Below are 14,792 nucleotides of genomic sequence, written 5' to 3'. Positions count from 1 at the left end.
GAGGGGCATTAATTCCATCCAATAGTCTTCTTTACAATTCGATAAGGGTTTTAAATCTTAACACATATGCAGATGTTAACTTACAATAAATGAAAGAGCTAAATATGAGCCCTAAATTCCAAGTTGTTTAGAAGAAAACCTTCAAGTTGTTGGCTATGGCAACGATTTCTCAATGTGGCATCAAACAGGCAACAAAAGAAAACATACAGATTTGGCATCCTTAAAATTAAAACCCTATGGGCATTCAAGGGAACAATCAACTGAATCCAAAGGCAATCCATAAAATGAGAAAAAAAATACCATACAGAATTCTTCTTGTACCTGGTAGCAGGTTAATGCCCATAATGCATAGAAAATGGCTTCAGTTCCAAGAGCTACAACAGCCAGGATGTGGGACAGTGTTGATTTTCCTTTGCTGGGGACACTTTGGATGGAAAAGACTTTTTAAAATATTAAATCACACCTAAAACCATTTTACAAAGGTTTACAAAAACCCTCCTGAAAAAGAGCATGCTGGGAGTTGAGTAATCTGTATCCAGAAGTGAGAAGCTTAGCACAACCGCGGAGCTAAGCCTCCCCTTGGCCTGTGCTAACTCGGCTTGTTTCACTATACAGTGCTCTTCCCTCAAAACGGGAAGGCCCATGTTTGTGTCTTCATCTCATTCATTTGTAATGCCAGTGTCACACATCAGTGGTGACCAGCTGCGGAGGATAAATCTTAGTGTAATTTAGGAAGCACGGTAACACAAGAGCTCCTCACTACATTATGATTGCCTGCCCTTCAATATCCACAATACCAGAGTTATCATCTGGTCCCCATCACTTCTAGGAAGCAGCCTCTCACGGCTAACATGGGCACACAGGATGCCTCCTTGCCATCATTAGTCCTGCCTGCGCATGCCTTCCTATGAGTTACGTGGGGTGACACTGGTTTCATTTCACATGAATAGTAGACTGGTGAAGCTTTGTTCATCCCGTTGCAACAAACACCTGTATAAGAAGTTCCTTGTGGGCAAAACCTGTACTTATGTGCCTATAAGTGTACAGGCTGTTTGCATCTCAGACTAGGGTAGTATGGGTTAGTGGCGTAGGAAGCTCTGTGTTCCGGGTATGAGAGTAGCTGCAGCCCTGAAGGTTTTCCCTATGCCCTTGAAGCAAGTCACCTATTTGTTTGTTTGTTTTGTTTTGTTTTGTTTTAAGACAGGGTTTCACTGTGTAGCCCTGGCTGTTTTCTGGATTTTCCTTATAGACCAGCTGGCCTCGAACTTACAGTGATTCACCTGCCTCTGCCTTCCTGAGTGCTGGGATTAAAGGCATATACCACCCTCATCCCCACCCCCCGACAAGCAAGCCACTTATCTGCAGTCCAGTTTTTTGCTTAACCTCATGGACGTTTTAATGATCATCAACTACAGACTAGCTACTTCCTCTATAACACAGGGCTAAATACTGGGTACATGTACTATTTCTACTCAGACAAATTCTTTCACTGAAGTCTTAATGTCTAGGTAGTCCTAACAGGGCATTAGCAATGGATATTGCACAGTAGTGAAACCTTAAAATTCTCCTGGAGCCCTGGGGCAGAAAGGACATTAGGTTTATTGTTACATGGAACTTGCTTAATTCTAACGACTAAGTCCACGCTTTTGCCCCATCCTTGCATACTGAAAATGGCAGCAGTGATGTCTTTACCTAAGCTGCTGTGTTTGCACATATTACTTGAACTTAACTGTTGTGCAAATAAGCACTGTTTGAGGATGATAGGTCATCATCCTCAATTATCTTGCCTTTGTCAGCAAGTTATACTGCTTTATGTCATAGCCTTAAGGTTAGTTTTCACACACTAAGGGGAAGAACCAACGGCAGTTCTCTAATCGTACTGACCAGAAGAACTGAGCAACTACAGTACAGAGTTGTTTGGTCACTCTCTGCAGAGCGCAGCTTGGTGAAATGATCAGAAAATAGATTTCAGTGTGTTTTAAAGAAATTAACAAAGCAGCCGCAGGCTTTACATAAGTATACAGAACTTCCTATAAATTGAGCCAACTATCCAGAGCCAACTGGAGTGGCTGATCACAGTGCACACCACGTGACCCAACACACTGCTGAGCAAGCAGAGTACCTCCCGAGGGCCCTCTCCCCTCCTAGGGCTCTTTTCCACTCCTCTTTGATCAGTTTGGTTCTCACTTCTGGAGTTTTCTGCATGCACAGCCCAGTAGAAGCACATTCACTGGGCACAGTGCACTGAATAACCCACCAGAAAAAAAACAGGGGCGTACCAGCAAAGCCCACGCATGCGCTGTCTGCTGCTGGAGACGGGAGAGTCGCACAATGAACACTGTAGTCACAAAGCATGAAGGCAAGAACTCTGCATCACTCCTCCCCCGCTAGCTGCAGACCACACTATACTCGATTTTTAGTGGTGAACTCAAACCCCTACAGAACTGAGGCTGCTTCAGAAAATAGTTTTTATTCACTTTCTCAAAAACAAAACTAAACAAAAACAGGAAAAAAAAAATCAACTTTTGGCTCGGTGTTTACTGCCTGAGACTCAAAACAAAACAAAACAAAACAAACCCCCAGAAACTTGAAGGAAATTCTCCTAAATATTTTCTGTATACACAGAAGCAAAATATTCTTTTTCCTTTGTCTACAAAGCTTAAGTCTAGGCATTTCTCTAGGAAACCACCATAGCTCTGCATGAAACTGCATTTTAAAAAGGCACACCCTGAAATATTTAGGTTTGCTTTAATAGAGGCTAAACATCAGAGTAGATTCTTGCAGTCCAAAAGCCATTTCAATTTTATTATCTTTATTATAAGAAATTTGGTATCTTTAGGTAGCACCAAACACTGAGGAAGAATTTCATTGCTTGAGTGGCCTGAAAAATCATCCTGGTTCTGACAGACCTCTGGCTTATGACCCATAGTTAATTAGAAACCAGAATATTTTACCAAATAAATGATAAGCTAACTAAATAGAATCAAAGCCAAAAAACCCTGAATTTTGTATGTTACATTGTTATCATGTTCCTATTTTCCATGTATAAGCATGTTTAAAATGCATGCTGTCTATTGCATCGCTCATCTCTATGTGTGTATCCTACTGTTCCTCTGAGATTGGGGCTACACCAGTTCCTAGCAGAGGCTGCTTTGAACTGCAAAATAAAGTCTATTGAAAGAATATCACATTTTAAAGTGGCTGTTCATTTGTCTTAGGTTAAAAAGAGCTTCTACAAGACAATTTAACTATTGCAGAAACTATAAGTAGGTACTCTGCATATGAAACTTATATTTTGAATTTGTGCTCATGAATCTAGGGCTGCTTAATTCTGTCAGCACTGGTCCTATGTGGGCAGAAAACTTGGCAGGAAGCAATCACTGCTGGGTGAGGCATGAGGCAAACAAGGCAAGCAGGCTTATGAGGGTTTGTCTCTCAGTGTGAAAACCTTGCTCAAATCAAATGCAATTCTTTGGGAAATATCAATCAAATGAAAGAAAAAAATATTTGCTTAAGCCCCTTAAATAAATCTTTATTTAGAATGCTAACACCTCAGCCACAAACAAGGCCTTGCTGTCATTTAAAAATTCCCCCTATTCAGGGGCCTTTGTTTTGAGAGAGAAAGAGGCTGAAGAACAGGACCGGGCAGTCGGAATACCAAAGCGGTTTATTTTTAAGGCTCCATGCTAGTAATTCACGTGACAGAGACTGAGCGTCAGCTTTGTAAATCGTTCACTTCTCTGAGAAGAAAGAAATGTTGTGAAGTGTTATTTCTTTTACAAAAACATTGTAAAATGTTTTTCAAGTGGTATGTTCTGTTTCTCTGTGCCCCACCCCCCACCCCCTCACCCTGGAAGCCTCTCTTCCTGGCTGACCCAAGCAGGGGCTTGTTCATGGTGGGAAGGCCCTCTGACTGGACTGAGATAAAATGTATGTTTGGAGTGTTGGATGTAGTTCTATAGTCAACTGGGAAGTAATCCATGAGAGGTTGTACCCTCTTGAGGAGCAAATCATGGTTGAACTATTGCCGGATTGCACTGAACACAGAAAATCCAAATGGTGCTAACCAGGTCATTTTACTTGACCTTAGCCTGTGTTCATTTTCTCCTTACTTAAGAGACAGCCTGTCAATATCATAGAAATTACACCCTACTGGAGAATTAAGATAAAGACCTTCGCCACTGCAAAGATTACTTTCAGTTGTGAAGAAAACCCAATGAACCCCAAACGTGGGCCAATTGCCAAGCCATGGTAGAACGAGGAAGGAAAATGAACACGAATGCGAACCCTGCCAATTGGTCTCTGCACTCAGGGCCCACAAGATGCCAAGGGCCAGACCTACAGCTAAATCCAATCACAGGACTTCATTTGTGGCCACTCTCCTATCTCTCTCTCCTTTCTAGTGTTACAGCCAGTCTTTAGGTCTTTATTCCTTCCTACCCTAAGCACTGTACAATGCTTTTCATTGCTATCAGGTTAATCTCAGCTGCACCCTGCCATCATGTCATTACAGTGTGTGATATTGCTCATGGCAATCCCCATGCTCACAGCGTAAGATCTTGGTACTAAAATTCTCCTGCAAGGGCAATGGGCCAATTTAAAGACTGCATTATATTTCTGGTGTTGTCTGGTAATAGACATACTTCCTTGGGTGAATAATGTAATTTTTTTCCCCTGCCAAATTCTTTCATAGAAAAATGAAGGAGCCTGGCGGTGATAGCCCAAGCCTTTTATCCCAATACTTGGGAGGCAAAGGCAGGCAGATCTCAGTGAGTCCAAGGCCAGCCTGGTCAACAGAGCAAGTTCCAGCTCTGGCTAGAGCTGTTACACAGAGAAACCCTGTCGAGAAAAACCAAAACCAAAGCAAAACAAAACAAAAATGTAGCTGGAACAAAAATATGAGACAACACCATAAGCTTTAGAAGCTGGATGAAGCTCACCAGTTTTATTATTGACATGTTTTCTGATTTCTCCAAGGCTGATCCTCTATGCTTTATAGATATGTTTTCATTTTGGTATATATTCTTGTTCTAAGAAATTATACATGGCCATCCATCCTATCCGCTGGATGCCATCACCCCCTCCACACACACACACAAACAAGAAACAACAGATGTTGGGAACGGCATTCCCATCTGTACATTTCTGGATGCTCACATTGTTCTCCAGCCATCTATAGGATGCCTTCCACTTTTCAGATGGGACGACTAAGGAGGTAGAAGTGACTTGTGATTCAAGGTGGTGTTTTGCAAAGCCTCAGGTCAGGGAGATGGCCGCAGTGGTGGGCAGGAACAACGGAAGGGAAGCTGTTGGCTTCCCACTCATTAGCTGCATTTCATTTCACAGCAGTGAACAGCTAAAGCCAGGCTGTCCTGATGAAGGCAGCCAGTCAGTGTGTCCCTGTCTGTATTATTTATACCTCAAGTTCTGAGTTAAGAGAAAATTTATGGTAAGTAAAGGGAAAGAGAGCAGCTTCGGATCAAAAGCGAAGACAAACAAAGAGAAGGCTCGCTGGGCATGCCTTCGATGTCTAAGAAAATAATGTTTCTATTTGTCTGTTTTGAGGGTTTTAATAAAAAAATTATTTTTATTTACTTTTGGCTGTCGAGGAACTAGCTCTGTAGATCAGGTTTGCCTTCAACTCACAGAGATGTACCTGCTTCTATCTCCTAGTGCTGTGATTGAAGGCATGCACCACCACTGCCTGGCTTGTTTTGAGGTTTTGGTATTCTATGTGATGCCACGGTATCCAGAGGTTATGTTTGGAGCTATGTATCTCCTTATTTTGACCCAGTTTAACATTAATGTACAAAGAAGAAAATGAAACCAGAGCCCCTTCCTTTGGAATATCCATCTCCTTGCAGCTTCCCAGACATAGGGTTGGTGCTCTCTGCTAGGGTGGTTGGACCCCCACCTACCAGGGGATGTGGAAATGACTTTTGGGTCCACAAACTGGTCAGAGTTGAAAACTACTGCTGCGAACACTCCATGTTCACTAAACTCATGGGCTGCTTCTTTCTGTGTAGAGGGAAAGAATTCATAGCAGAACCATGTGTTCCTTCCAGCCCTGTCTACAGTGTCTCACTCTTTTTTTAAAATTTATTTTATTAATTTATTCATATTACATCTAAATTGTTATCCCATCCCTTGTATCCTCCCATTCCTCCCTCTCTCCCATTTTCCCCTTACTCCCCTCCCCTATAACTGTGACTGAGGGGGCTCTCCTCCCCCTGTATATGCTCATAGGGTATCAAGTCTCTTCTTGGTAGCCTGCTATCCTTCTTCTGAGTGCCATCAGGCCTCCCCATCAAGGAGACGTGGTCAAATATGGGGCACCAGAGTCTCACTCTTGCAGCTCAGCTTTTTTTCCCTATTGACTGATCGTTGACAAGGACACGAATCCTGGAAGTCTCTACGTACTGAATTTTGCATCACCAAACCTTGCTTAAACAAAGCTCAGAATATACAGTCAAGAGTGCTAAATAATTGATATATCATGGAGCTTGGATATGGCATTTGTGGTAGAATTCTTGCTAAGCATACCAGGGGCCTCTATATGCTTGGGTCTCCAGCACTGCCCAAACCTCCCACAACTCAGGGGGACAAAGCAGAAGGATCAGAGGTTAAAGGTCATCTTTGGCTACACAGCGAGTAGAAGCAAGTCTCAAAGATAAAAATTTAATGTGTTTGTACTATTAAATAGTAAGACTATTTGTTAAAAAGAATCTTTTTTAATGGATTTGCTGGCCTGAGCAACCTTGGGGCCCCAAATTCATATAGCTGGTGCTTCTGTGACTTAATTTCACAGTCAGCCATGGTACTGGCATGGTCCCCATACTCCAAAGGAGGGAGGAAGAGGAATCAGAAGCAACTCAAAGTTCAGAGTGGAGGACAAAGTAGGGGCCACCTTCTCCTATGGGGCAGAAAACAAGTAGTTTAGGCTTAGATAGTCTCTGGCACATATTTTTATGGTTTGGTTTTTTTTTTTTTTTTTTTTTTTAAATGCTTTACAAAATGAAACAAACATCTTGACTTAAACAGCTTTCAAAAAGTGGCCTGTGGAACGTGTTTGGCCTATGGAGTAGGATTTCTCAGTCTCTGATCTAGATGTTGCACAACTGTGAAACGTGGAAATTGCATGACACACGAATTCTGACAGTACAGATGCAGTTTCCTTGGAACACGGCCATATTGGTTTGTTTCTGCACCATCCCCAGCTGCTCAAGAAGCATCAGGGAGTAAAGAGGCAGGGATGAGATGACTATGGCCCCGATCTAGTTCCAGAGTAGATATAACACTTGGTAGTAACTAGACCCTCTTGGGAATAAGTTCTCCACACTAAATGCTAAAGCACTGTCCCTTCAAACAGAGGAAGATGGAGCAACTATCATCACTGGCCAACTGGAATACTCACATGAGCTGGGCTCGAAGAACTGTTCTCACCCCCCCACCCCCACCATGTACTAAATGATCACACCCACTAGAGAGGCTCAGACAGCTAAAGTCACAGTGACATTCAACCTTGGTGTGTTTGACAACATTCAAAGAGGAGCAGTAAGTGAGTTTAGTGGGTGGCATCTTTGCTTACTGTTGGTTTCTTGCTATTAATAAGCCATGGTGCTTTTCAATTCAAGGTTTAATGATAAGTTTTGGAGCAATCCCACAGGCCCAGCAGTTAGTCTGTGGATGAGTAGTTGACCCTCAGTCAGAACAAACAATCTGCCCACGGTCAAGAGCTTGGAACAGAGGCAGATATACTTGACCTTAAATCTCCAATTTCCATCATGTCATAGGATGTGTCATGTACTGCCAATTCATGTCGTTGAAACTACTACCATCATATCGCTCACTATCAGCCTTGCCAGGTTTCAAGCAATCTATTGCCATTATTGTTTTCTGACAGCTAAGACAAGGAATTTGCTGCTGTTACTGTAGTTGGTTTGTGACAATAGTCTCATCTATATTCAGTGTATGTACTTATCGAATATTTAAGCCAGACATAATGTTCTGCTTTAAATATCTTGTGTGTGGTCTCAAACCCTGCCAGTTCATAATCTATGAATTAATACTGGTGACAAGCCAGGAGTAGGGGTACATGCCTATAATCCCAGCACTTGGGGGTATAAGCAAGGGGATCAAAGTGTTCAAGATACTCCTTGGCTTAGTAGTAGTTTCAGGCAAGCCTGGACTACATAAGACTCTGTCTCAAACAACAATAACAAAAAGCTAGCAATACAGCTAGCAAGCAAGCAAACCAGCCTATCGCCCTGGGAAGGAAGCTTCATCGCATCACTACTGAACCTAATGAGGGCCAGACAGTTAAGAAGTTGGAGGAGGAATCACAACTAAACCAACCTTTCTGCCATCTTTTTCTATTTTAAGTGTCTATACTTTGGTTTCTTATAAAATGATGGATGAGTTGTAATACTCTTAATTTCCACACTAATCAAAATTCCAGGAGAGAGGAACACTAAGTAACAATAGAGTAAGTGTTGAAGGATCAGGCCTTTCTTTCTTTCTTTCTTTTTTTAACAAAACACTGCTTCTGAAGAATAACACTCAGTAAGTACTCTTCCCACCTCTTGGATGACACAGAAGGTGGGATGTTCTCAAACCTTATTTGCTACAACATGCCCTTATTTTGCATTGTGTCTACCAGATCCTGTATCCTCTTACTGAATGGCCCAAATCATTGAGTTGCCTTGGGTAGAGCAACTTCCAGAATTTTCTCATGAGCAAGGAGCCTGCCTGAGTCATCTACACAATAGTAAGTTGAATACTGTTAAGTTTGAGGCTTACAATTCAATATTGAAAATTGGATTATATTGTCTGTTCTAGGGAAAAAATCCTACTTTTCTTCAGTGAAGATCAGGAATTTGGATTTAGCTTGAAAATAGCTTTTAACAATTCATTAAATAAAAGCAGTGAGAATACAGATTACTAGAAACACCCTAATGGCAGTAACACCAACAGACTCTGCATTCCCGCTAATATGCTGTTTCTTTCTTCTCCCTTAGGTAGGCTGAACAAAGCACCTTCTTTTTGTCCTCATCACCTTTGTTACTAAACAATAGTTCCATATAACACGCAGCATGCCTTCTTCCTACAGCTAGGATTACACAGAAGGTGGGGGTATTCTCGAACCTCTGGAGCGGGGATATATTGCTATAACATGCTCTAATTTTGCATTATATCTACCAGATCCTGTATCTCCTTACTGAATGGCCTGCTCATTGAGTTGCCTAAGCTACTGTGACTAAGCTACTTCTCAAGTAGCTGGTTCCCATAGAAACAGAACAGCTACCATTGTCAGGCATGCATTTCTTTCTATGCATGTAGTGGAAGGCGGAGCCACATACTTTCCTGACAATGGTCAAGAACATAAGTAAATCTGCACTCCATAAAAGAGGCAGATTGCCACTAAGCTACCTTTAGTCTGTGGGGAACAAAGGGGATGCAAGCCACTCCAGTCAGCTTGTTCACCTTCATTGTTTGGAAGAATTCTGAACAAAGTTCATATTTTTCAAGAACTAATCATCAAATTTGTGTACAACTTCTACCCAATTCTAAGGTCCCCTAATGAGGATAATATTAATCAAGATCTTTTGCACAGCTCTGGGTACCTCTCAATATCCTTAGCAATGCACTTCCCACCCCAAAGTATCCCTGAGGAGAAGCTAGGCCTCCAGTAAGGAGGCCACAGATTGAACAAAGCACCCAGGAAAGAGCCGATGCTAGATACTTCTACAATGTCAATGTTAAAGCTGGCACTCCCAGCTCTAGCCAGTTCTCCCAAGAATTCTGGCTGTCCCTGCTAGCTACCTTTTTGCTTTTCCAAGTAAATGTGTCCAAACTGTCTTAAGTTGTTCCTTGCACCAAATCTCCAGTCTCCCCTGACAGTTTATCCTTATTTCAAAATATACATGAACTACTCTTTCAGACGCTCAAGACACATCACAAGAATCACTTTTTTCTTTTAATCTATTATGAACTGCGCCTTGCCCTGATCCAAGTCACTTCTACACAATTTAAAACCCAACCATTCTCTCTTGACCAGATTACCTTTCTTCCCTTGCCATTGCCTCACCATGCACATGTAAAGTACTTTAAAGCTATATCACTTTTGCCTGTGCCGCCCCCGCCCCAAGTGACTTCCCTTGCTCCCCACAACTGCTATGCAGATGGCTGTGAGCAATGTTCTTGTTTCTGACCACATCTTTAGAAAGGCTGCACCCCCAACCCTACGCTGTCACTGCCACTCAAGCCCTCAAACAGCAGCAAAGACTTCCATGCTCCTGCTCTTGGTGTTTCTTCCTCTTAAAACAATTTCTCCCGATTGTCCCAATGACCTGAGGTCATTCTGCCTTCAGATGCAAAGTTGCATGCAGGAAGATTTTCCTCAAGTAGAGTGCCTGGTGTCTCTGAGACCACTCCATGGGTGATTTCGATTCTTGGATCTAACGTGGTGGGTGGAGAAGACTTCATCTCATGAGATGTCCTATGACCTTCACATTATGTCACGGCATGGATGAACACACATACAATAAATAAGAGCAAAACCCCTGAGAAACAAATGGGCTTCCTGAAGTTCTCCATGAGTCCCATCAATGTGTCAATGAAGGGTAGAGTTACAGAGCTACACATTTCACTTTTGAAAGTTAAATGAGAGAAAAACAACGAAACCAAATTATATCATGTACCCTGCTACAATAATAGTAAATAAAGAAAACAGATGGAATCCCATTTGATGAAACCTCAAGATACAAATGGCTGACACGTTAAAAGCCTTCTAATGCATAGGGCATCAACAGGAGAGCATTTGGCCTGTAGATTGCTGAGAATCTGAATGAAAGTCTTAAGCCAATAGTCCCAATCTTAGTGAGAACTCGACATGCAAACTAACGCTTTATGGCCACAGGCTGTGAGGGGGTCACCAGGCTGTGTGCTGCCACCACCTTATTCTATGTTGGCCCTGTTTGTGGCTCTGATAACAGTGGCCGCTTTGTTTGTGCACCAGAGTAGTATAGGCTTGTGATTTTCTGTGTGGTTTTCAGATGCTGCACGTGTAGTCAGCTACTCTTCTAAATGCTTCTGCATGAGCTCCGGGTACCTCCAGCTTTCTTCTTTAGGAATAAAGGAGACATCCTGTAGCTTAGTTAAGATGATCACCAAGGCTGTACTAACTATTTATAGGCTATAATTAGCTTTATGTTGTGGGTTTTCAAATAACGATTGATGCAATCGTAGTACTAATACAAAAACAAACACAAAGAACAACAACCGAGCAAGAATTTACTGAATTCTTACTGTGTGTTCACTGCCTTGTAGGGACTTTTTTTTTTTTTGACTGATAGATTACTTGACATAATTTCTATTGTCTTCTCACAGAAAACTTGTTTCACCATGAGATGGGCTATATGGGGCTGGGGTTCACGTATGTTGCTGAATACAAACTCAAGTGATGGACTGGTCCAGATCTTAGAGGAACCTGTCCATGTGTGCACAAGCACTCTAAGACTTCTTGTGGTTGGATCTGTTGTTAATGATTACAAAACTTGGATGATAAAGCTTAAAGGACAATGTCCCACTTTCACCTCCAGTAGGTCAACATCAGGGACTAAATAGATATAGTTATTGAAATAAGTGTCTGTTGAAAAAAATGAACACACTGCCGAGTTTATAATGAAAGCATGTTACCTTTTACAGTGTCAGCTTTGATGCTGATTAACCTCTGCTCTCACTGGTCTAAGATTTAGTTTCCTGGCCTCCAAGGTAATCTTAGCTTCCATAATCTAAGACTCATAATTTCTTTAGCCATTAAAATATAAGAAATATATATGCAGGGTAATTTTAGAAAATGCCTATGTCAAATTTAAATAATATGGTTTTACATGGCTAAAGTCTTTTAAAACCAACAAGCAGCACACTGCAATGATTTCTAAGGTTTTAGGAAACCCAAGTACCAGCTAATCAGAGGTCATTCCTAACCTTATTTTTTGCCAACTCATCAACATAAATACTGTAACAACTCTAATATGGGCCCATTAGTACTACTGTCATTCAGGAATTTAGTATCACTTACTATTTACATCAACTTAGGCCCAACAGAAAAGGGCTGCATGAAAGTATCCATAGTAGAGGTCTTAAAAGCAAAATACCAACTCTGCTAATCATTGCTGCTGACAGTGAGTGACACTTGCCCCACTGACTGTGTTAAGAAACAAAACAAAACAAAACAAAAACAAAAACAAAAAAGAAACAGGGCAGGTAGAAAAAAAAATCACAAACAAAAGGTCTTAGCTTGTTAAGTATTTTAAGAAGCATCCCATCACTTTTCTCACTGGAATTGGGGGAAAAAGCATGAAATGAATGAAACCTGTCTTATTTTTGAGACTTAAAATGAAGCAATCTTTCCTCTTCCCCATTTAAATGCATTTTTGCCTTACTTGTATATTTGGCCACAATAATAAATTGTGCTCCTCTTTATAGTTGAAATGTAATTGCCATCCATTGGATGGAAAGCAAATAGTCAGTCCAAGTTACATTTCCTCCACTGCGGTTCGAAGCTGGTGCTCAGTGTACTCACCCGCCCATATCTGTTGGCGTAGGACCCTGTGAGCAAGGAATGGAAAACGATGATGGTCTCGTCCAGGTCCCAGATGAAGACTCTCTACAAGGGAAGCATCGAGTCAGTGGGACTATTGCTATCAGTTAATTTTCACATGACACCGAAGTTTTGAAATGACATACAAATGAAAAAAAAAAAAAAAAAACTCTGAATTTATGCTTTTTCAAACACAACTCTCCCTAAGGCAGAGTTTTCAGCTCTAACCTCAGATGAGGCACAGGAGGACAGTTGTGTTATTAAAGTCAATGTAAATATAGAAAAGACATAGTCTTTTCTGTTCTGTAGCAATGTCTCCATCTCAATCCCCAGGAGATGAACAGTGAGTTGAAACTGGTCTGCTTATAAGTTCTAAGAGACAGAAGGGCCAGAAGTCAAAAGCCATTCAAAAGAGACCTTATCTCAGAAAATAAGAAGAATTAAAAAATAACTCTTGCTGCTTATTCTAACCAAGTTAACTATTAAACACTTCGTGAGGAAATTGGAGCTTTATCTAGTTTATTCAGTTATCAGAGGATGGGCTATGTGATTCGCTCTCAGTATATCTGAATTCTGCATCCAGCAACAGAGATGCTTAGAAAAACAAAGTATCGTTACTGAACATGTGTATGCTTGTCATCTTATATACAGTCCAGGATAAAAGAACATCGATACACGACTTACGTTTTATTAGGTATCGTAAGTAGCCTAGGCATGACTTAAACCATTGGGAGACTAGAGAGGCCACTAAGTGGCAGAATACTTGCCCAGCATATGTCAGACCTAGGCTTCTGTTCCAAAGACATGCAACAAAGCATAGGGCATGTGTGAAAAGTGTGTTGCACATGGGGAGCTTGGGAACTGGAACCTGTCCCCTGCAGATACTGAGGGCTGACTAGATTTTGTTTTTCATCAGATGTTTTCAGTTTTCAGAATTACGCAGCCACCCCACACATACCCTGAGACACCAGAGGGGTTCTTTTGAATTCGATTTAGAGTTCATTTCAAAAAGTTCCTTGAGAGCTTCCAGTCCCCCTTGCTTGTTTCTCTCCTTCCTATTCCTCCTTACACCAACACATAGTCATGTACATAGACGCTGCTGGAAAATGTTCATCTTTTCAGCCAAAAATAATCAAGTTTTCCACCGTCAGATTTTACTTTGGCAAAACACAGAAACTTAATTGCAGTGGCTTCAAGGCAGTGAAATCTGCCACCCTGTCAGATCTCGCTTAATCTCCCTGCTTTTGAAATCCACCAAAACATGTCTCGGTAGCTGATTATGATTTCAGTTTAGAACATTCCTGATTCCCCCTTTTTAATGTACTCAGACATGCCTTTAATTTCAAAGTGGCATCTACTGTGATCTTTTTAGGACGGCATTTACTTAATTGAAATGGCAGTAATTGACACACAGCAATTGACACACAGTAGTATGGTAGAATTTTCTCAAGCAGAACTGCAAAATTTGTTTCCATTTGCATTTTGTTGTGTGAGAGAGACTGCCACATAGGCCAAGGCTGGCCTCAAATTCACCATGAGCCAAGAATGACTTTGAACTTTTGATCCTTCTATCCCTGTCTCCCATGTGTCACCACACCTGGCTACTATGCTTTTTGAAAAAGAAAGAAATGGATGCCATATTGTGTAAACATTATGAAGGAAAATACAGACGTAAACAATTACATAAAGCCGGGAAGACCCTCAATGGTGCAGCCCGTATGCAGCTTGTCTGAGGTCCTGTGTTCCATTCCCAGTACTACAGAGCAACATCAGAAATATCCACTAACATATTATGTCAACTCTGAAAACCATGGATAATAGGTAATACGAAATAGGGAAAATTGTCTTACTTTGTTAATATGAACAGTGTGCAATAACCAATGTGTTGGGGGTGGGTGCTTCCTCGCTGATGTTCACAGGCCAATTCTATTGGCCAATTAATTAATTAATTAATTAATGAGCTATGTGACCCCTTGTTTGTCATTTTAGTATAGGTAATGACATACCTCGAGATCAGAATCCGGGGGAGGTGAGGGGTTATTGTTTCTCCTGCCTCGGCCACGTGACTTCCCATCTGAACCTCGCCGCAGCCGATCGGAATCAGACTCTTTAATGGGTGTTGAAGGGCTGTGGATTGTACTGTACTCTGTAAGGACAGAGGAAGAACTCTCAAGTGCTACCATCGTGG

General features: G+C 41.5%; 1 protein-coding gene across 4 annotated transcripts in view; it reads right to left on the bottom strand.

The window, feature by feature from the left end:
* Positions 1-14,792, bottom strand: part of Eya1 (EYA transcriptional coactivator and phosphatase 1) — a 146,346-nt gene that overhangs the window by 47,296 nt on the left and 84,258 nt on the right. For all 4 annotated transcript variants that reach the window (XM_051158868.1, XM_051158841.1, XM_051158850.1 and 1 more), the window contains 2 exons: positions 14,611-14,750; positions 12,587-12,670 (listed from right to left, as the gene is read on the bottom strand). In XM_051158868.1, coding sequence (XP_051014825.1) covers positions 12,587-12,670; positions 14,611-14,750 — 224 coding nt within the window. The remainder of the gene's footprint in view (positions 1-12,586; positions 12,671-14,610; positions 14,751-14,792) is intronic.

The sequence above is a fragment of the Acomys russatus genome, chromosome 2, assembly GCF_903995435.1.
Source record: "Acomys russatus chromosome 2, mAcoRus1.1, whole genome shotgun sequence".
NCBI lineage: Eukaryota > Metazoa > Chordata > Mammalia > Rodentia > Muridae > Acomys > Acomys russatus.
The sequence above is the reverse complement of the archived record's forward strand: the minus strand, read 5'-3'. Positions and strand labels throughout refer to the sequence as shown.